The 21,657-nt window shown below is 44.1% G+C and overlaps 1 protein-coding gene across 2 annotated transcripts in view; it reads left to right on the top strand.

The window, feature by feature from the left end:
• IFT74 (intraflagellar transport 74) overlaps positions 1 to 21,449 on the top strand; it is a 464,653-nt gene extending 443,204 nt beyond the window's left edge. For both annotated transcript variants that reach the window (XM_069240788.1, XM_069240779.1), the window contains exons 19-20: positions 8,449 to 8,509; positions 21,113 to 21,449. In XM_069240788.1, coding sequence (XP_069096889.1) covers positions 8,449 to 8,509; positions 21,113 to 21,228 — 177 coding nt within the window. In that variant the 3' untranslated portion in view covers positions 21,229 to 21,449. The remainder of the gene's footprint in view (positions 1 to 8,448; positions 8,510 to 21,112) is intronic.
• Positions 21,450 to 21,657: the final 208 nt, after the last annotated feature.

Below are 21,657 nucleotides of genomic sequence, written 5' to 3'. Positions count from 1 at the left end.
GGGTAGGCCTTGGATAGCCCAGGGGGCATAGTATTTAAAAAGGAAGACATGTACTTTTAAGTTTTGCATGTCGGGGTAATGAAAAATTCTTAACTTTGTTTTTCACTACTGCAAGGCCTATGTCTCCTATAGGAAAACATTGGATTTACCTTATTACATTTTATAAAATGGAAATAGGTGACCAGTTCGAGTTTGGTATCTCTGGAATCACAATTTTAAATCCTAACTTATGGTGAAGTCGAATTGTAAGTAGTGATTCTAAATATGTCACTTTTAGAAAGTTAGCATGTTCTTTCCTTAGCCATTTGGTGCCTGCAGCCTGTCTGTGGGTTATGTGACTGGGTGTAGTTGACACTCGGCTTTCTGTACTCCTCCTAGACAGCCACACATAATAGAGAGGTTATGTGTGACTGGATGGCCACTCACTGGCAGGATGGGAGGTAGGAGCTTGACCCAGCCCCACGTTCACTTCAGTAGGTTGTGTCCTCTCTACACACAAAAGGCTGCATACCTCCTGTAGTCAGTCTGGAGCCAGGGCCAGACAAGAAGGGCCTATCTGCACTTAAAAGGTGTGCCTCTAGAAGCTTCTTGCCACTTCAAAGACACAACTGTGTATAAATACTGGACTTCAGACACCAACTTCTCAGTACACTTCTGGACCTGTGGATACTTTGCAGAGAAAGAAGGACTGCTGTGCTGTTGAAAGGACTGCCATTCTGCTAGACTGCTACTCTGAAAGAGCTGCTGCCCTGCTGTGCTAACCTACTACCTCTTACACGGAGAGGAAGAACTGGACCTGAAACCTCATCTTGAACCCCCAGAGTGACTTCAAGGGCTAGTCTGCTGGCTTCCTGATCTGAGCCTCAGGGACATAAAAGGCTTCCCAACCAGCTCCTGGACTCAGCTGCAGCAAGTTTCTTACCCCAAGTGGTGCCCCTCAGATCCTGGGCCAGTGATGTGGCTCAGCGAGCTGCAATCAAGCATTTGGGCTGTTCTCGATCACAAATGTTTTTTGCTGCTTATAAAATTCGAATTCGAATTGAATGCTCCCTTTTGAAACTGTATTTGAATTTGCTGCACCTGAATTTGCTGATAAGGAGCGTCTGGTATAGGGCTCTGTGTCTTTCGCTGCGATTATTTTAACTTTGTACTTGCTCATATTTTAACTTTAGCATCGCGTTAATTTTTGGCTGTAACGGAGCGCCTGGTAAAGGGCTCGGGTTTTTTTTAGTCTCTCCTTGCGTCGCTGCTTTAAAATTTTTAATTTAAAAACCACACTCTGTTTAGCATTATCTCTACGCACTTTCTGGACTAGCTATTACTAATTTTTCATCTCACCTGCACTGCGTCCCCGATCCACCGCCAATTGTTTGGATTGTGTGGAGGGACTACAGGTGCAATAGGAAGTGATTAACCACTTCCGGGTCGCCCATTAAGTGGAAACTTCACAGCTGATTTTCAGTTTAAATTCAGATGCCTCCCGCGACGCACAGCGGACGCGCGCAGCGGGCGCGCCGCTGGCGCGCCGAAGGCGTGCCTAAGGCAAGCCCGTCTGCGCCCGTCCGTGACCGTCCGGGGCCTGGGGCCAAACCCCCTGCCCGTAATTCTGTTGTTTATACACGTAACAATCTTTTGATCTTACGTCCTGTTTCCAATCCCTTTTGCTCTCTTCTTGTCCCTGATCCAGGCTCATACAGCAGCTCTTGCTGTAGCTTTACTCTTTCATCACCCCTTCAATTGAGCTCCCTTCGTTATGAGACTAGTCGAATTCCTTCTTTGGCTACCAAGACCAGCTTACCTCGTACCCCCTTCACTTTCCTCAGCCTAAATTGCCGTTCACTACCTAAGCATAAGGACGATATTCTGAATATTCTTATGGACCGTCAACCTGATGCCCTCTTTCTAACTGAAACATGGCTCAATGACAGTTCTGGACCTGATATGGCTTATGCACTTCCCCCCAACTATACCTATTTTGGAAGAAATCGCACTGACCGAACTGGTGGGGGTATTGCCTTAATCTTTAAAACAGACTATACATGTAAATGGGTAGATCTGGATTTTAAAAATTGTGAAGCTGGGTTTTTAAAACTTTTATTATCACCCAATTTTACTCTTTCCGGGGCCCTTATATACCGTCCTCCCGGCCCCGCAGGTCTTTGGGCAGCGGCTTTCCCTGATCTTATTGCTCCTTTTCTACTAGAAACCACCAATTTTTTGATCGTAGGTGACCTTAACCTTCATTTTAATGATACATCCTGTACTACGAGCGCTACTCTTTTAGATAACTTAGCTGCATTAAATGTTTCTCTTCACAATTCAGGCCCCACGCATAAGGCAGGACATTTACTAGACCCTATTTTTTCCAATCTTGCTACGATTTCATGTAAACAAGCCATTCCCATTCCATGGTCGGATAATTTTTTGGTGGAATTTTTGATTGTACAAAAACAAGGTCCTACTTTTCCCTCTTCTTCTGCCAAATCCAGTACTTATAGAAATTGGAAAAACTTAGATATTAATACTCTGAACTCGTTGCTGAAAAAAACCTTACCTTCAATCACGAGTATAAGAGATGATGGGGTTATTGGTGACTGGCTCACCTTTGCTATTGAGGAATGTCTTCCTTTATCTAATAAAAAGAACAAACAGAGTTACCAGCATCCTCCCGCCCCCTGGTTTTCAGAAACCCTTAAAATAGAAAAAACTAAGTGTAAGAACTTAGAAAGGAAATGGCGATATAACTATGATCCAGATAGGAAATCTACTTACAAATTAGCCCTCCTTAAATACCATCGATTATGTAATATCGCATGTGCCGAACATGCCTCCGAGATTATTCTACAATCCCAGAACTGCCCTAAAGTGCTGTTTGAAGTAGTACAGGAACTCTCTGGTGACTCTCGTCTATCTAAGCCACCTGATCTTGACTCTAAAAAATGTAATGACTTGGCAATTTTCTTTGAGGATAAAATTGACAAAATCTACGCCGAATTCCACAATTACTCTAATCATCCCAGTACCAGTGCTAAATCCCAATCCACTCACTTTTCACCTTCTCCTATCATTCAAGAAACAATTCAAGCTAATAACTCTAACTTACTTAAGGAATGGCTCCCTATGGACACTGCCTCATTTCTTAATATTCTCACAAGAATTAAGTCTGGTTCCCCTCAAGACCCTATTCCTATTTCGGTACTTCAAAAGTTAGATCCTTCCATACTTCTCTTCATTATGCAGTTTCTTAACATGTCACTTACGGAAGCTTATGTTCCTGCATTGTGGAAGCATGCAATGGTTCTCCCCTTACTTAAGAAAATTAACTCTGATCCTGAAATTTTTTCTAATTTTCGCCCAATTTCTCTTCTGCCTGTTTTTTCCAAAAATTTTGAAAAACATGTTAATCTTCAATTGTCCCAGTTTGTTGAAACCAGTAATATCCTCCACCCTTCTCAATCTGGCTTTCGTGCTGGTTATTCAACTGAGGCAACTTTACTGGGTGTGACTGAAAATATCCGCCAGCAAATTGACAAAGGAGAAACAGTAGCTCTTATCCTATTGGATCTAAGCGCAGCTTTTGATACTGTATCGCACTCATCTCTCCTAAAAACCCTCAATATCAAGGGTATTGGCGGAAAAGCCCTCTTGTGGTTGTCCAGTTTTTTGTCTAATAGGACTTTTCAAGTTTTCTCTCATATAGCCTCTTCTCTGACTCATGCATCCTTTTATGGAGTTCCACAGGGCTCCATTCTCAGTCCACTACTTTTCAATATATATGTCAGTCCTTTGGCGAGCATAGCAGAACAAGCTGGTCTAACTATTTTTTCTTATGCTGATGACACTCAACTTATTTTTTCACTCTCTTCCATAGAAACCTCTAACCCTCCCTCTTTGCAATTAGGACTATCTAAGATAGCCAGTTGGATGCATTTTAATAAACTCAAACTCAATGGAGGAAAGACAGAACTCCTCATATTTGGAAAGAATAAATCTCTTTGGGGCCCCCAACATTGGCCCTCTGAACTGGGCACCCCACCATTCCCTTCTCTTTCTGCACGTAACCTGGGCATCATAATTGATGATCAGCTGACTATGAAACAACAGGTGACCAAAGTAGCTTCTATCTGCTTTGCTATCCTGAAGTGGCTTCGTAAAATTCTCTGGATGCTTCCTGTGGCTGCCCAAAGAACCGTGGTCCAAGCGCTGATTATTTCCAGACTGGACTACGGTAACGTGCTCTTTCTGGGTGCGAATAAAGGAGCGCTACATAAACTACAAGTTGTTCAGAATTCGGCGGCCAGGCTTCTTTGCCAACTTCCCAGAATCACTCCAACTTCTGGTGAACTTCATTGGCTAAGAATTGAGAATCGTATTAAATTCAAAGCCCTATGCTATATGCATAAAATTAATACGGGCCTAGCTCCCAACTACCTTAAAATCTTGGTCCAACATTATCGGCCCTCTCGTCCACTTCGATCCTCTAATCAACAAAAATTCCAGGTGCCCAAATTCCGACGTGCTAAATTGGGGGGACGCTCTTTTGCTTTCCTAGCTCCCTCCCTCTGGAATTCTCTTCCGTCTTACTTACGTCATGAAAGGGTGTTCATTAGATTTCGTAAGGAGCTGAAGACATGGCTCTTTAACCAGTAATCACCCAAGCTGCTCTCCTGAGCTTGCCTTTGTTTTGCAGTGTCTTAAGCGCCGGGAAACCTTTGGGTAGCTGTGCGCTATATAAAATCAATCAATCAATAAATAAATGGGCTGGTTTGCACTGACACCATGCTGCTCGCACTGAAAATCAGCACTGGGCACTGCCAGCCCATCTCTTCAAACTGCAACTTCAACAGCTGGCGAGGGACCGCCAAGGCAAATCTCCAGCCCACCCATCTGCGATGCCGGCCTGTTTTTGGACTTCAGCAGCTCACGAGGGACCGCCAAGGCTAATCTCCAGCCCACCCGTCTGCGATGCCAGGCCTGCTTTTGGACTTCAAGAGCTTGCGAGGGACCACCAAGGCAAATCTCCAGCCCACCTGTCTGTGATGCCAAGCATGCTTTTGCACCACACTGACAGCCTTCTGTGATACTCTCCTTGCGCCTCACGCCCCTCTCCATTGAGAACAGGACTCTTGGCAGAAAACTTGAGAAGGTAAAACGTGGGACTAATCTGGGACTATATCTGACGTGCTCCATCACGGTCAACCTCAGCTTTTGACTTTGACCCGGTCCAACGCGACCAGACAGCATTGATTTGCACTTTTTGCTTTTAGGCAGTATTTTACACTTTATTCCTTAAAAGTTAATCATTCTGGTTCTACTGATTGGATTTTTGTTGTTTTGGTCTTGCTTTATTTATTAATTGTTGATTTATTTTTCTAACTTGGTATGGGATTCCTTTGGTGGGCATTTTCAGTTTTTTACTGTTTGAAGTGTTCCACAAATACATTACAACTGACTGCTCTGTGTCAATTTTTCAGAGGGATATCTTTGCTTGTGCCTTACGCTGGTTCACACCCCAGTCAAACAGTAACCCAATATCTCACACCATCTATTACCCCAACCTTTGGTTTGACATTTGTAGCTTCTACTATACCTGTGATGAGAGAGAGAGAGAATGTTTTTGTTCATGTAGAGCCTGAGCCATACTTGAGTGGGCAGTGCAGACACTGAAAGTTGATAAATGAGTGCAGGTCAACAACTTTGTTTTAACCCGAACTGCTCTTGATGGTCATGGGAATGATCAAATTACATTCAAATTGCTCAGGGTAATTGACCACTAGGCCTCAGCCAAATTATTTTATTTTGAAGGACAGCCTCCTACTAGGAGTTGGTACTGGTTACTTATAAAATTGATTATGATACCAAATTAGTGAATATGCTATATCTCATCGTTCTACTAACACAAAAAGGTAAAGAGGCTAAATGTTTTGTTTAAAAGATCTTCTCACACGCCAATCAAAATCTGAAAGGGTTTATTAACAAAAAGAAAATGCATCACCTCACAGGTTTACCTAGTCAGAGTAACTTGCAGCAAATTTAATTTGAAGCATGTTTGATAGTTTGCTAAAGCCAAAATAACATCCTATTTAAAGATTTCAGAGGACTTTGCACATTGCCAACATCTGGTTACCGCTTTTGGACTTTGCTCTCCTGCTATTTAAAGGGAAGGTCACTCATGAGCACAAGCTGGGGGGCGGGGAATCCTACCCCCCCACCTTTCTAGCCTAGGCGTCAGCACCATGTTGTGCTGCCTGGGACACCAATAGAAATACTAGCTGGGCATATTAGGACATGGTCATGGCTCATCTTGGGCTGGCTAAGGGCAACATTTTAGGCAAGACGTCTCTGGCGGGTTCCTTATTACCTGAATTCCATATCTGCAATGGGTCAGTTGTCCCTTCTGTATAAAATGGCTAGCTAGTAAGGATCTTGCTTATGATCCAACTATTAGTATTGCTAATCTGGATTTTAAGATTACTGGTTTTACTCGAAAGACATGGACAGACCTATTAATGATGGACTGGCTCCATAGAGACTGATTTTTTTAAGATTGATGAACTGTATTTGTTTTAATACTGATTTTCTTTACTAACTTCGGTCCTCCTTAGATCTTTTCTATTAATATATATGAGCTCAAGGCCTTTGCAATAGACTTTACTTCCACAGTTTCAAGAATGTGCAACAACCCTGCAGTTGCTGGATTATACTTTTACAAACATAACTGATATAAGTTTAAAAGAAAGCACCTGGGGAGCTACATGAATGCGTAATTATACACTTATTAATGACTGAACCTGTTTAGCATCTTCTTCTGTAATTGCTTTATTTGTTGTCTGCCAGCTGTTAATTTGCATTATTTGTTTAAAATAAAAGCCTTGAATAAATAGTTAATGGAAGAAATGACCTGCACTGGTTTGTGAAACGACCTGTGACGATCACAAAGCCCCTGTGCGCTTTCTTCTGTGCTTTCCGACGTTTGTGAAATTAATAAAAGTCCTAGAGTACTCCTGGAAAAAGTCACAGATTGCAGGGTTACAGCTATTCCTCTGACGTTCTGATTGGCCCCGTATTTGGATCAATATTCATCAGACCTGATCAGAATCAGACCACACGGGGTCGGAATTTATCAGATCCGATAAATAATACCCAATTATGAAGTTTGTTTCCAGTTTGGGTCTAACATATGGATTTTAGTGCTTCTCACGCCAAAATACGCATGTCCCAGTAATTACTGGGGATTTTTCATCAAAAAAACCTCAGCAGATTTGACCTGCGAAAATGTGTTGGTGGAAAACTGCAGGAGCGCGGTATTAAGCGCAACACTCCTATTAGCGATGTATTCAGTAACATGAGTTACCACACATATGGCGATAAAACCAGACCACGCTTAATGTGAACACTAGTCATTAGAATGGTCTACTCAGCAGTCACTGCATAATCTGCCTACTCAGTACGATGTAAGAGTGCTTTTTCCTATTCATCTCTTCTTTTGCCCGTAGAGAAACCCCTTTCCATAAACCCATATGAAGTTTGAGAATGTTTTCTTCTAATTCCCACCCTGAAAGCAGTGATATCACTCTGTTTTGGATAGTGACACCAAAGGACAGGAAAAGTCATGTAAGAAAGTTTGTGGCTTGTCCACAAATTTACAGATTTGTGAGTGATTCACGGAGTTTGCATGACCCATTCCCTCATCCCCAATACTCCCTCTTCACCACCACTAATCCTAACATTAAGATGGAAGAACATACTTCAGAGTGGCAGATTGGCTTGCATGATTAGTACACTTTATAATCCTAAAATATCACATAATCTGATTTTAATGAGCAAATGCTTAGTTTAGAATTGAAATGCCTTTTATGCGTACCAGTGGCCATATGTGCAAAAATCTAGAATTGCAATTTCTTTGGTCACAAAACATTAATACATACCACTGCTATTCAGTAGTTGGAAGGCATGCTCGAAACAACACTCCTCTTCCACATACCGAATCAGTGTGTATTCACAATTCCAAATTGCAATTTCAGCAACGTGTGCCTGAATCGCAATTTGGGTTCCATACAGACCAAAATACTTTTTTGAGTCCGCAGACAGGCTGATTCTACGAATAAGTTTTGTATATATGGCTCTGAATGTGCAATGCTAGAAACCTTTGTTAATCGAGCTCTACAGTAGTATTGATATTCGAGCAACAGACTTAAGTTTTACAGAACAAGATGATAACAGACAATATCTCTCGATGTTCATGCCTTATTTCAGCAGAAACCTGTGGTAGCATACATTTGTCTACAGTTGTGTATTTATTGTTGTGCAAACAGTGCTTTATCAGCGTTATTCAGTTTAAGGGCGTGATAAGTTTTAACATGCAGTCTTGTTCTCTCTCCTTCCTTGTTAGAGTGTGCGATTGTTTTGACTTCACTCTTTAAAAACATTTGCTTTTCTTTTTTTTAGCTTACGAATTTAGAGAGGAAATGGCAGCACCACGAGCAAAATAACTTTGTGATGAAAGAATGTATCCTTTTTAAACAGAGCTCTTGGTACAGAATAACAAATACAGGACTGGGCCATTGTAGTTTTCACGGCGACTCTTGTCAGGCATTGCTATTTCGTACAATTAACCTTTTTATGACTTCTTTTGCGAAATCACAGCTTGACATTCAACTCTGCTCTAGTCATGTGGTAGGACCTGCCAAAGTGTACTACTAATGTCCAACTATGATGTATCACAGTTTGTGTTCTCTTTTATATATGTAGTAGACCGTGGAAGAATAAGGCTTAGAAATCGGTTTTAGGTAAAGAACGAGTTTGAACGAGCTATTTCATTGTTAACATGTACTTTTATTTCGATGTAAAGATCTGTCACCACGCAAGTGAAAACTCTATGTACCTTTACAACCATCATTTAAACTGTGGTTGTTCAATACCAGGAAGAACAATGTTTTATGTTAATATATGTTTTAATAAGGCTTCATATCACACAAACAGGTGTTTCTGTTTATTGGTACTACATTTCCCGACATTGGAAAGATAGAAGATTCAGTTGGCTTTGCCAAGACCATTTTATAAATATTTTAGCACTTTTCTTGGACTCAAGTAAGTTGTGATACAACGTCTGGAATCCTCCCTCGCCTGCATAAGAGTGCAAAATGGAATAGGTCTAGGTACTGATAAGTATAATAATACACTGGCATGTTTTCTGAACCCTACTCATGGTGATGTCTCTGGAGGTATAAGGTGCCCAGCCGGCTTTCCAGAGGCATTTCCCTTTTTTTCAGTATCACCAACGTGGATCCGGAGGTTGCTCATCTTAATCTCTAATAGGAGATTTAAAAAATCAAAATAATCTTCCCCTAAGAAATAGTGCTTCAAACCCTGCAGAGACTGTGAGGCTCAGATGTCTATCACTGACCCTTACAATATCTGCCTTTGTTTGCTTAGGCTCAGCCTACAACATTCATTTGTGTGACTCCTATAGGAGAATGCACACCAGAGCCATTAAAGAGAGGAAAGCAAAGCTCTTTATGGCAAGAGCCAAAGAGAGTACACAAAAAACTCTTCAAAATCATCCTGGAAGCACAGACATAAGATGAAGAGGTGGCAGGGAGAAGGCATGGAGAAAAGAAAGGTAAGTCACTGAAGGGTTCTCCTCACCCCTCAGACTATTCCTCAGAGGCAGACTTAGTGGCAAAACTAGTGAACTCAACATTGATGTGTTGACTGATCCCTGCCTGGCTCTGTTACCCGTGCCACATGATCCACCTCCAGAGTCTGTTGCTCCTCGTCCCAAACTGGAGTTCCCTACTACAGGGTCAGATCCAGCGTCTTTTTTATTGCTATGTTTGAAAATTTTTGGAGGGGTATTTTTCCATGCAGAATCAGTGCCTCCAATGCCAGTGCCTGCCTCTGCACGAGTAGCGCTGACTCTTACTCTCCTCAAACTCTTCCTATTCCTCCAAGGATGCCTCACGGGTCTGGAAGAGAAGCACCAAGTATTTTTTAAGAGGAGAGTCAAAATAGGTGAGCAGAAACGTTCCATGACTTGTTTGGTACAGACTATGATCCCATAGAGGATCCTTTGTTTGTGAAAGGGAGCCAGGACTTCCACACTTTATTTCACCAGATCCTGATGAATTTAGGAATTAACAAGAGGCAAGTGGCTTTAATACTTAGCCTGAATTATACATTTTAAATCCATGTGGTACCTTAACTCCTAAAGAGATTCCTATTATACAGTGGTGAAAAAGGGCAGCAGAAAACTACTTTTTTCTTCTATTGAGGCAAAATCTAAAAGCTTAACTGAGGTTCTCCTGTCTGCCCCCCCATACAGCTGAATCTCTTTTGCCTTTTACTGAGACTTTAATGGCATTCGTTCTGTCTGCCTGGGAAAATCCCTGCATCACCCCTGCAGTAAACAAACGCACAGCCACAAGGTGTAGAGCGGTTGCAGGAGACCCTAACATCTTATCCAGTCACCCTTCTCCTGAGGAGAGTCCTGTTGTCCAGGTATCATACTCCTCTACGTTCTCTGCTGGAGTCTTCCAAGCATCCCCTGCTGATATGGAGTCTAAGAAACTGGGTGCTGTGCAGAAATTACGTTCTCAGCAGGAAGTTTAGCATGAAAATCACTCAGTACCACTTGTTTTTTAGGGGGTTACACTCATGCACTGTGGGATATGACCAATCTAGTTGTTCTGAATCTTCCAGAACACCCACAAGATAATTTTACAGAATTAGTCTGATGGCCAAGTGGCCTCTAAACATATAATTCAGTCATGGCTTGACACAGCTGATTTAGTGGCAAGAGCCATGGGATCTTCAATCTCTCTGAGATGTCATGTTTGACTCAGGAGCTCTGAATCTCTACCGGCATCTGATGTATGTTAATGGACCTCCCTTTTGATAGCTCGAGGCTCAGTGGAGATACTCTATTCTTCAAGGATTTAACACCAGCAGAGCATCAGCTCCTTCATTAGGTCTTCAATCCCCACTAACGAATTCTAGTCAATTTCAGAAGATCAGACGATGGACAAAATCTGCGCTACAGATAGAATAGCAGTCATGGAAAACCTGGAGGCCTAACAACATATTGTCTCTTCTTCATCCTCTTTTTTGCAGCCAGGCTAGGAAAGCAGCTCAAGTCAAATCTTGTCAGTTCATGAACAGCCGATGGGAGGCAGATTATCCAGATTTTTCTAGGCCTGGAAGGCCATAATTTCAAACTGGTGGGTCCTACAGATAGTAAAAATGGGGCATACTCTGCTTTTTCTTCAGTCCCCTCGCAATATTCCCCATCCGAGGATTTAACAACATCTATATATTGTAGAATGAGAAGTTGCTCTACTATTGAATAAAAGAACAGTGGAGTTGGTGGCACATTAGGAAATTGGGCATAGGTTTTACTCACAATACTTTTTGATGCCTAAAATTATATTTGTCTCAGTCAAATCCTAGACCGCAAGTTCTTGAACATTTTTCCCTACAAAGAGAAGTTCAGGATGCTGTCCCTCGATCAGGTGTTTTTGGCTCTAGAAGAACGAGATTGGATGGTGTCACTGGATTTGCAAAATGCATGTTTCCACATACAATCCTGCAGTTGAGCAGGAAGCACCTACATTTCTTAGTAGGGTATATTCTATCAGTCTGTAGTACTTCCCTTTAGCCTAACTACAGCCCTTCAAGTCTTTACAAGGGTGATGTGTGTGGCTCAACACAATATATTGGGGGTTCCGGTGGTTTCCATATCTAGACGGTGGGCTGCTAAAGGCTCAGTTGTCAGAGATGGTTTCACCGCACTTGCATCCACAGCATTACTGCTGTTCCAACTGGGTTTTCGTTCAAACAGATCCAAATTTCATCTAGAGTCCTCTCAGCACTTCGGTTCATAGAGGGAGTATTTTATACACAACATCTCTCTGAGATGTTCCACAAGTTTAGAAGAGTCAAGACTCACTTTCTGCTTCCTTTTTTTTTTTTTTTTTTTGAGACAGAGCTCAGGTTTGAGTTCTGAAGGTCCTACACCTGCTAGGTCTGCTGGCTTCTTGCATCTTATTGGTCAAGCATGCATGCTAGCACTTGAGGGCTTTCCAGTGATGACTGCGCAAGCAATGGTTACAACACGGGGGAGACCTATCGGACACTGTGGTCTCTTGTGATACTGTGGTGGATATAACTTGGTGGGAAGTGAAAAACAAGCTAGCTTTAGGCTAACAGTGACCACGATAGAGACAGATGCGGCCAATCTTAGATGGGGGCCACAGTTGGCGATTCTAGGAATCGGCGCTCTCTGACCTCCAGAAGAGCAGGTTATTCATATCAATTTACTAGGATTCCATAGGTCAAATTGAAAAAAGAGTGGTTCGTTTTCACATAGCATGAACTAAAGACTTCCCTATTGACAATCGTCTCTTTGTGGACTACATGGGTAAGAGTAAAGGAAGATCAGTTCAAAAAAGGACTTTGCCAAAATGAATTATGTTATGCATTAAATTGTTTTATTCACTAGCTCATAATCCGGGTCAGTCTGGCCTACAGAACAATCAGACAGTGCCCAGTTGGCTACTCTGATAAGTCAGTGTGTGGGCTGTTTTTTGGCTGTTTGTTACCCTGGTTTATGATCTGCTGAGCAGTTTTTACTGTTTATTTCTCTGATATTAAAACAAACATTGCTGGCAGCAAGCTCAAATCCATGTAGTCTACCATACATTGCATTATCTTTACACGTTCAAAACTACCCCGGTTTGCAAACATGGGCCACTGATTTAGCTGTCTAATTCAGTAACGTAGGCCATTATTATTTTAGTACCTGTGCTTGTTTTCTGTCATAGTTCAACCCTGCACAGTCATCCACATGAGGATATATGGACCCATTCTACCAGGGTACAATTTTCTACCTTTACATTAGCAAGAGGAGTCTTACTAGTGGAGATATATAGAGCTGCTATGTTACCAAACCCTACTGTTTAGATACAAAAATACAGTAGGACGGTCATTTTGCCCATTCTGTCCTACAGGTCTTCTTGGTTTAACTTTCCTTCCGATCCCTTTTCCATGTACTATATAGCTTGGTAATCTATTCACTAGGGTATGAATCTGCAAGTATAAGTATCCATTTAGAAAAATTTACTTGCCTTTGATAACAAAGTTGCCAGTGGCTACTCTACCTACCTGCAGAATCCTCACCTACCCTACCAACCTCCACATCTTGAAGAAAGTTAGCTTGTATTAAGATATTTTCTGGAAATAATTTCCAAGTTGTTACTTCTCATTAGTATGTTTTCCAAACGTACACATTTCTCCTCCTCCTGCCTTGTGGGTACAGAAAAATGGGCAATAAGCAGCTGTTGGACACTTTATGCCTCCAGTGAAGTCGCCAGCACTAAAGTTGCTGACGTCAACATGAAGTTGGTGTCCCCTGCCAGCGTGGATGTACTGTTGCATGAAAATGTCTGGGTCCAGCCTGGCATTAGGGATGTTACCAAGGTTAGAAATCTGCAGATAGATAGAGTATTCACTAGAAAGATTGTTACCCAAGGTAAGAAACTTTTATTTCTATTTCATGTCATTTAAGAAAGTGGTGCCGTATTTACTGTGATGGTTTTGTTCAATTTTACTTTAAAAAACCTAACTAATTTGGCTGTACGCTTGATTTCTAGACTGTTTACATTATTTCCACCTTACTGCCTTCTGTTTGTGAATTGAGGAAGAAAAGGGCATCACTGTAGGAGAATGGCTCCATTTATAGTGTACATGTATGGCGTGCACCCTATACTGAGTCCAGTCAACCCTTATTGTTTAGGTGTTCAGATAGCAAAAGCTCTCAAGGAGTAGCTGTGGTGAGCAGCTAAAGCTTATCTAGAAGGAGTGTAAAGCACTTGCAATAACATAATAGTCAGTCAGTAACCATTCACAAGAAAGAACCACACCAGTTGTTGCAAAAATAAAGGTTTCTTTATTACAACACTAAATCTATACTAACATTGAAGCAAAAAAATACATCTGACCGATGAAGGGATGGGTGGGCAAATCATATACTAAAAAAGTGGTATAAGAATGGAGGTGCCCAACCAAGGTAAGTGTGTTAGGATCCCAGGGGCTGGTAGAGTAGGAAATCACCAGAGGTAAGTACTAGAAATCCCACAGGCACCCGGGAGAGCTGTCATTGAGCCGGGTGTCCCACAGGCTAACTCAGGAGTGTTGCAGTTGGATTTTTATGGATTCAGGACCCTTCCCAGTGGACTCGGAGAAAAGCGGTTGGCACAAGGAAGGTTGGAGTGCCCCCCACCTGTGGATACCCAGAAGACTGGAGTACCTACACCAGGGAGCCCAGGTGCATAGGGGTGAAGTGGCATCGGAAACTCTAGCTGAAGTCAATGGAAGCCTCGGTTGTCCAGCTGCTGCCGAGACCTGTGGAACCAAAAGGTGTATTCCAGATGTGAAGAACCTGAAAAAGAAGGGGGCAGTGTCCAGACCACTCGGAGATGTCCAGGCGGTGCAGGTAGGCAATGCCCACCCTCTTAGAGGTGAAGTCCCTGCAGGATGGTGAAAGAAGTCCAGCTGCGGAGTCCAGGGGGCTGCAGGAGATCCTTGGAGTTGCCCACGAGCTGTCCTATGTTGGTCACCAGATTGAAAGAGGGGCAGTGGCCAGCAGGACCACCAACAAGTCTTGACAAATGCAAATAGTGGTTGCAAGGAAGTTTGCAGGTTTTGGAGGACCAGCAAGGTCCTTGTGACTGGATCCTTGGAGGGGAGTCTGGGCAGGCCTTCAGCAGGAGGGAAAGCCAGCTGGATTAGGAGGAGCCCCCACAAGTGACCCACTGGCAGCAGGCACAGGAAGATGCAGTGAGACCACAGCAGCACAACAAAACAGGAGTACTACGTCACAGGTGCTGCAGAGTGGAAGCTGAATCTGGAGTTGCAGAGTGCTGGAGTCTGGGGCTGCTTGGAGCTTGAATATTTTCTTGGAGGAAGAGCCAACCAGCAGTGGCAAGAGCAACAATCGTGCTGCACAGGGGTTCCGTTCCAGATGTAGGGGAGTGACTCCTTCACTCCAAGGGAGATTCCTTCTTGCTTCTTGGATGCACGCAGAGTCCTTGTGATCCTGGAGGATGCACAGCCACGGATGTTGCAGAAATCTTGCAGGAGCTGGAGAAACAATGTTGCAGTGGGAGCCCTCCCTACTGGATACAATGTTGTTTAAGTCCCAAAAGTAGACAAGCAGTGGTTCTGGAGGCCAGGAGCAGAAGATGTCTTGCAGAGAATTCTTTGAAGAGTCTTGCTCAATGAATCGGAGGGCCCACCCTCAGGTGAGCCCTTAAGTAACCCTAATAGGGGGTTGGTCATTCTCTGCGGTGCCCCACCTATCAGGGGGGTTACGGACATCATCTACCTGGCATAACCAGTCATACTCCCACGGGCCTCTGTCCACCTTGTTTCCAAGACGGCAGAATCAACCCATCACCGGGCAGATCTCTGTGCACCTCCCTAAGGGAGGAGCTGGACAGGGGGTGGTCACTCCCCTGTCCTCTGTGCAGTTTCACGCAAGAGCGGGATCTGGGGATTCCTGAACTGGTGCAAACCGGATTATGCAAGGAGGACACCAATTGTGCTCTTCAAAGCAGTCTGGTGGCGCTCAGAGGCCATCCCACCCCAGCCCAGAGACACCTATTTCAAAGGGAGAGGTGGTCACAAATCTCCCTTGCAGGAAATCCTTTGTTCTGTTTCCCCCTGCTTGAGTTAGGCTCATCAGCAGGCGAGCAGAACAGTGTCTGGGGTCAACAGCAGTGTGGGCTGGCAGCCAGACCTCATAAGGCTGCACAGACCGAACGGGGGAATCCTCTAAGGACCACCCAGAGTACATGGTATCATGCATCTAGCACTGGAATCGGTGTAGTTGCATGATTCCAACATGTTTGATACCAAACATGCTTAGGTTCGGAGAAGCCATAATGTAGTTGGACCACTCGTGTTGATCAGTGTCCACTACATACCTTACACTTAGGGACATGCCTCCTGCCCTTGGGCTGAAGGGCCCACCAGAGGGGTAACACACAGTGTCTAAGTGCAGTTACCGTGATATAAGGCAAGCCTTATATCTGTAGTGAAAAGTGCATGCACCATTTCATGCAGGCTGCAATGGTAGGCCTGCAGGCACAGTTTGCATGGTCTCCCATGGGCGGCACAATACATGCTGCAGCCCATGGATGTCCTCTGGTGTACCAATACCCTAGGTATCTAAGTACCATATACTAGGATCCTACATGGATGCACTAGTATGTCAATTGTGAGTGTAAACGTTTACCAGGAGCCAAATTTATAGGAGCACAGACACTGGGGTCTTGATTAGCAGGATCCCAGTGCACTACAGTCTGAACACACTGACACCAGGCAAAAAGTGTCTGTAACTATGTCAGAAAGATGCTACTTTGCTACAGTCACTAACTAACCAACCTCAATTATGTTATGTTTTGGACTAAGCTGCTTTACAGTGAGAGGACAGTACATGTTAGTTGTGCAGGGTGGTGTGAAGGAGAGGTAGACCAAGGTGTAAGACACCTTGGTCCCTACCTGCCCTCGACTCCACATTAGAAACTAAGTATCATTGGTGTTTCTTTGACTTGTTGAATTGTGATCTAGATAATCATTTCATAACCACTTATGGCTGAATCAGAAAACAATCATAAAGTACAGGAAGGGTACACATATGCTTTTATTGGCAGGTATTTCTGATTTACTTAGAATTCTCGTAGCATAATCAGGAATACTAATGCATGTTTTTAAACTTTATATGTCTGCCATTATCTAGGCAAAAGACATGATCTCGCACCCCTCAAACACTTATCTCAGTATGCGACATTATATATTCAAAAAGAAATAAGGATGCTAGATATCATTTCCTCAGGAGGCTTCAATGAAAAGGCACCTGTTCGGGGAAAAATATGCAGGAATCAATAATGGCCCTAGGCTCATGGTGCAATCTGGATGCAAAATCTTACTAGAGCTACGTTCAGGATTGAACTACTTTTAAAGATTTGGGTCACAGTGGGTCAAATCTTTCACTAAGTCCCATTGTAAATCAATGGTACACCAAATTTCTGGCTCATGAAAAGAAATAATCAATAGGAAATTGAAAGTTCTAAAAAATCTTCCACCTACCGTGAGGTAAGCTTAAATGTTTACATCGGATATGGACAATTCTGTACTATAATTGCAAAACAAATGACCCAAAATGTTTTTGCAAAGAAACATAAACGATGGACGGGATGTGGAACAAATCAAACATTCACCCCCAGTCACAGATCTGGGTTTAATCCAGCAATTCTTTTTCTCACCCGGCCAACCCAGTTTGGACCCAGCCGTATGCAAATCAGTCTTGACTCTGTTCCCCATGAGAACAGTCCAGCCTGAACTGCTAGGCCAGGTCCTCCCTGTACTGGAAACAAGCATTCTGGTACCGGTTTCAGGGTATCACCCTTCATCAGCCAGGCTAGCTTGTATCCACTAGCATAGTGAGCCCGGGGCCCATGTCTGGGCATACCCGGCACACTTAGAGTGACAAAAACAAACAAACACAAATGATGGAAGGAATGTGGAAAAAATTTAACTTTCACCCCCCAGTCACAGATCTGGGTTTAATCCATTCAATTCTTTTGCTCACCACGGCAGCCCGGGTAGGACCCAGTCATATGCAAATCAGTTTTGACCCTGTTCCCCATGGGAACAGCCCAGCCCGAACTGTTAGGCCAGGTTCTCCCTGGACTGAAAACAAGCATCTGGGGACCTGTTTCAGGGTATTAGCTTTCATCGCCTGCTTCAGGGTATCACCCTTCATCAGATCAACATCTGACTCGTCAGTTAACTTGTATTTAAAAGAATTGCTCAAGCTGTTCTGATCCATAATTTCCTACTCATTCTACCATCATAGGCAATATCACTGGCTTTCCAAATATGTGTGCTCTTATGTGATACTTTGCAGTCTGACACCTAGTCATGTTTTTTAGTAAAGAATGTTTTTGGATACTTCTTCTTGTAAAGATGTTTCTTTTGGACTAGATTTTGTCAGCAACCTCTGTGAGTGAATCTGGGATGGCATATGATGTCTCCTTCAAGTGATATTGTCTGTGTACTATTTACGCAGCCAGTTCTCAAAATGGGACTAGAACAAAATGACTGAGTAACAAAAGTTTCCAAGGCCTCATAATGAGTTGGCTGTTAATTGACTATAAAAAACCCCAAACAGGTGTGGGATTCTTACCCAATTCAGATTTATAAGCTTTGGAATAAATGCTAACCACAGAAACCAGTGTTTGTGCTCTGATTCCTGCACATTTCCCTCATTCTAAGAACTTTACTCTGAGTACAAGTTGCCAAGTTTTCACTGGCAAAACATGTCTGAGAAAATGTTGGAGATGCTAATTTTTGTGCTAGAATTTGTAATCCCCACCCAGGTGAGCAAAATCCTGTTTGTTCTTAATTTGGGATTTTCAGCTACTTTTTAAAATTTTCTATTTTGAATTATGGCTGCAGGCTTCCTAACCAGTCGAGAAGAAGGGAGAATGTGTTCAGTGAATACTAGACTCTCCTTAAGGACAACATTTTGCCACCTGGGTTTGGTAACTTCTCAACAAACTGGAATTTGTTGTCATAAGCCTGAATGTGTTTTCATTGCTTTAGTAGACAAACAGTGGCATGAGTCAGATTATCGTGTAATACAACATGCACGCAATGTCCAATGTAACACCTGGAAACAGGTTATTTTCAGGGGGGACTGTGAGTTTATAGTCTGCAGATGAAATATTCCTTTCAAGTGATTAAGATATCGACCAGTGTGCAGTACCTGGTACATGATCAGTTATGGTGTTCTAGAAGAACACAGGCTGTGGGTACACCGATTTAAGAAAGTCACACTACTAACAGAAGTTGTTTAGTTTGTATCCATTAAAATGTATGTGAAGCAAAACCAGAGGTGTAGAGGCGCAGTAAGGTTTGAACAGCAGACCTTTAGACGGGCTTCAGGCCCAGGTTTACCTTCAATCAATCAATCATTGGCATTTATAAAGCGCGCTACTCACCCGAAAGGGTCTCAAGGCGCTGGGGGGGAGGGGGTTATTGCTTGAACAGCCAGGTCTTGAGCTGCCTTCTGAAGGAGAGGTGGTCCTGTGTTGAGCGGAGATGGCTGGGGAGAGAGTTCCAGGTCTTCGCTGCGAGGTAAGAAAAAGATTTGCCTCCGGCGGTGGCTTTGCGGATGCGGGGGAAGGCTTCCAGGGCTTGTCCGGTCGATCTCAGGGTGCGGGTGGGTACGTAGAAGGAGACGCAGTGGTTGATGAGTTTGGGTCCTTGGTTGTGAAGGGCTTTGTGTGCGTGGGTGAGGAGTCTGAACGTGATCCTCTTGCTGACTGGGAGCCAGTGAAGCTTTTTCAGGTGTCCGGAGTTGTGGTGGCGGCTCGGGACGTCCAGGATGAGGCGTGCAGCGGCGTTCTGGATTCGTTGGAGTTTCTTCTGTAGTTTGATCGTGGTGCCGGCGTAGAGGGTGTTGCCGTAGTCCAGGCGGCTGGTGACGAGGGCGTGGGTGACGGTCTTCCTTGTGTCAGTGGGGATCCAGCGGAAGATCTTGCGTAGCATGCGAAGGGTGTTGAAGCATGCCGATGTGACCGCGTTGACTTGTCTGGTCATGGAGAGGGAGGAGTCCAGGATGAAGCCCAGGTTGCGGGCGTGGTCGGTGGGTTGGGGAGTGCTGCCTAGGGCGGGGGGCCACCAGGAGTCGTCCCATGCGGTGGGAGTAGGGCCTAGGATGAGGACTTCTGACTTGTCGGTGCTGAGTTTAAGCCGGCTGTCCGTCATCCAGTCCGCTACTTCCTTCATTCCTTCGTGTAGTCTGGTTCTAGCAGAGGAAGGGTCGTTGGTGAGGGAGAGGATGAGTTGAGTGTCGTCTGCGTAGGAGATGAGGTTGAGTCCGTGTTTGCGTGCGATGTTTGCCAGGGGCGTCATGTAGATGTTGAAGAGGGTGGGGCTGAGGGAGGATCCTTGTGGGACGCCGCAGATGACCTCGGTAGCTGTTGATCTGAAGGGGGGGAGGCGGACTCTCTGAGTTCTTCCGGTGAGGAACGAGATGATCCAGTCCAAGGCCTTGCCTCGGATGCCGGCGTTGTTGAGGCGCTGTATCAGGGTGCGGTGGCATACCGTGTCGAAGGCTGCGGAGAGGTCAAGGAGTATGAGGGCCACGGTCTTTCCCTTGTCGGTCAAGGAACTGATGTCGTCCGTGGCTGCGATGAGGGCGGTCTCGGTGCTGTGGTTGGCCCTGAAACCGAACTGCGAGGGGTCGAGTGATTCGTTGGTTTCGAGGAAGGTTGTCAGTTGAGTGTTGACGGTTTTCTCGATAACCTTTGCTGGGAACGGGAGGAGAGAGATGGGTCGGAAGTTCTTGAGGTCTGTGGGGTCTGCTGTCGGCTTCTTGAGGAGGGCGTTGAGTTCGGCGTGTTTCCAGCTCTCGGGGAAGGTGGCGGTGGTGAAGGATGTGTTGATGACGTCTCGGAGATGGGGGGCGATGATGTTGTCGGCTTTGTTGAAGATGTGGTGGGGGCATGGGTTGGCGGGTGATCCTGAGTGGATGGAGTTCATCGTGCGGGTGGTTTCCTCGGTGGTGATCGGGTTCCAGGCGTGGATGGTGGTGCTGTGGGGGGTGGGTTCTGGTGGTGGGTTCGCGTTTGTTGTGGTGAAGCTGTTGTAGATGTCGGTGATTTTGTGGTGGAAGAAGGCTGCGAGGGAGTCGCAGAGGTCTTGTGAGGGGGTGATGGCGTTGTTTTCGGCGTCGGGGTTGGAGAGTTCTCTGACGATGCCGAAAAGTTATTTGCTGTTGTGGGAGTTGTTTTCAAGTCTGTCTTTGAAGGATGATTTTCTTGAGGCGCGGAGGAGTTGGTGGTGTTTCCGGGTGGCGTTTTTGAGGGCTGACATGTTCTTGTCGGTCTGGTCGAGGCGCCAGGTTTTCTCGAAGGTGCAGCATTGTTTTTTGGAGTCCTTGAGGGTAGAGTTAAACCAGGAGCTTCTTTTGTGCTACATTGTTCTATCGAGATACATGAGCAGTCATGATAGGCAGATGACTTTCCTTAACTCTTCCGATCAGTCATTGCTTCGAAGAGCCAAGAGAGCGACTACCGGCCGGTGATGAAAAACGTGACAAAGCAGATTGAAGACTACAACAAAGCCCTTATCGAGGCTCTACAGAATTCCAGGAGCTAATATAGGAACGTTTACCCTGTATGTTAACAACTCAAAAGGATCGATTAAAGAAGTGTTTAGCCAGAAAATGAACTGTGCAAAACGTGCAGTTTAGTGAACCAAAAAATTAAGAATTAACAAGTTACCGTGGTAACCAGCCTGTTAAAATGTCAGCAGCTGAACACAAATGTGTTAATTTTTCCGTATGTTCCATTCTTAGTAATAAAGTATTTTGCCTACTAGCACCGTTTCCACCGTCTTTGATGTTATTTTTTATACTTCCTTGTTTTTCATTGCTTTTTAACTTGACCCTATGTCGTATATATATATATATTAAATGGATGTAAAGTATGCGTTCTCTTTATCGTGTTGTTTTGGGGTAAGTGTAGCATGACCTAATGTATGTTTTTTGATCAGTTCCTTAACAGTGTTATAAAATAGCACATTGTC

The sequence above is a fragment of the Pleurodeles waltl genome, chromosome 1_2 (assembly GCF_031143425.1).
Source record: "Pleurodeles waltl isolate 20211129_DDA chromosome 1_2, aPleWal1.hap1.20221129, whole genome shotgun sequence".
Classification (NCBI taxonomy): Eukaryota; Metazoa; Chordata; class Amphibia; order Caudata; family Salamandridae; genus Pleurodeles; species Pleurodeles waltl.
This window is presented reverse-complemented; position numbering and strand designations above follow the sequence as displayed.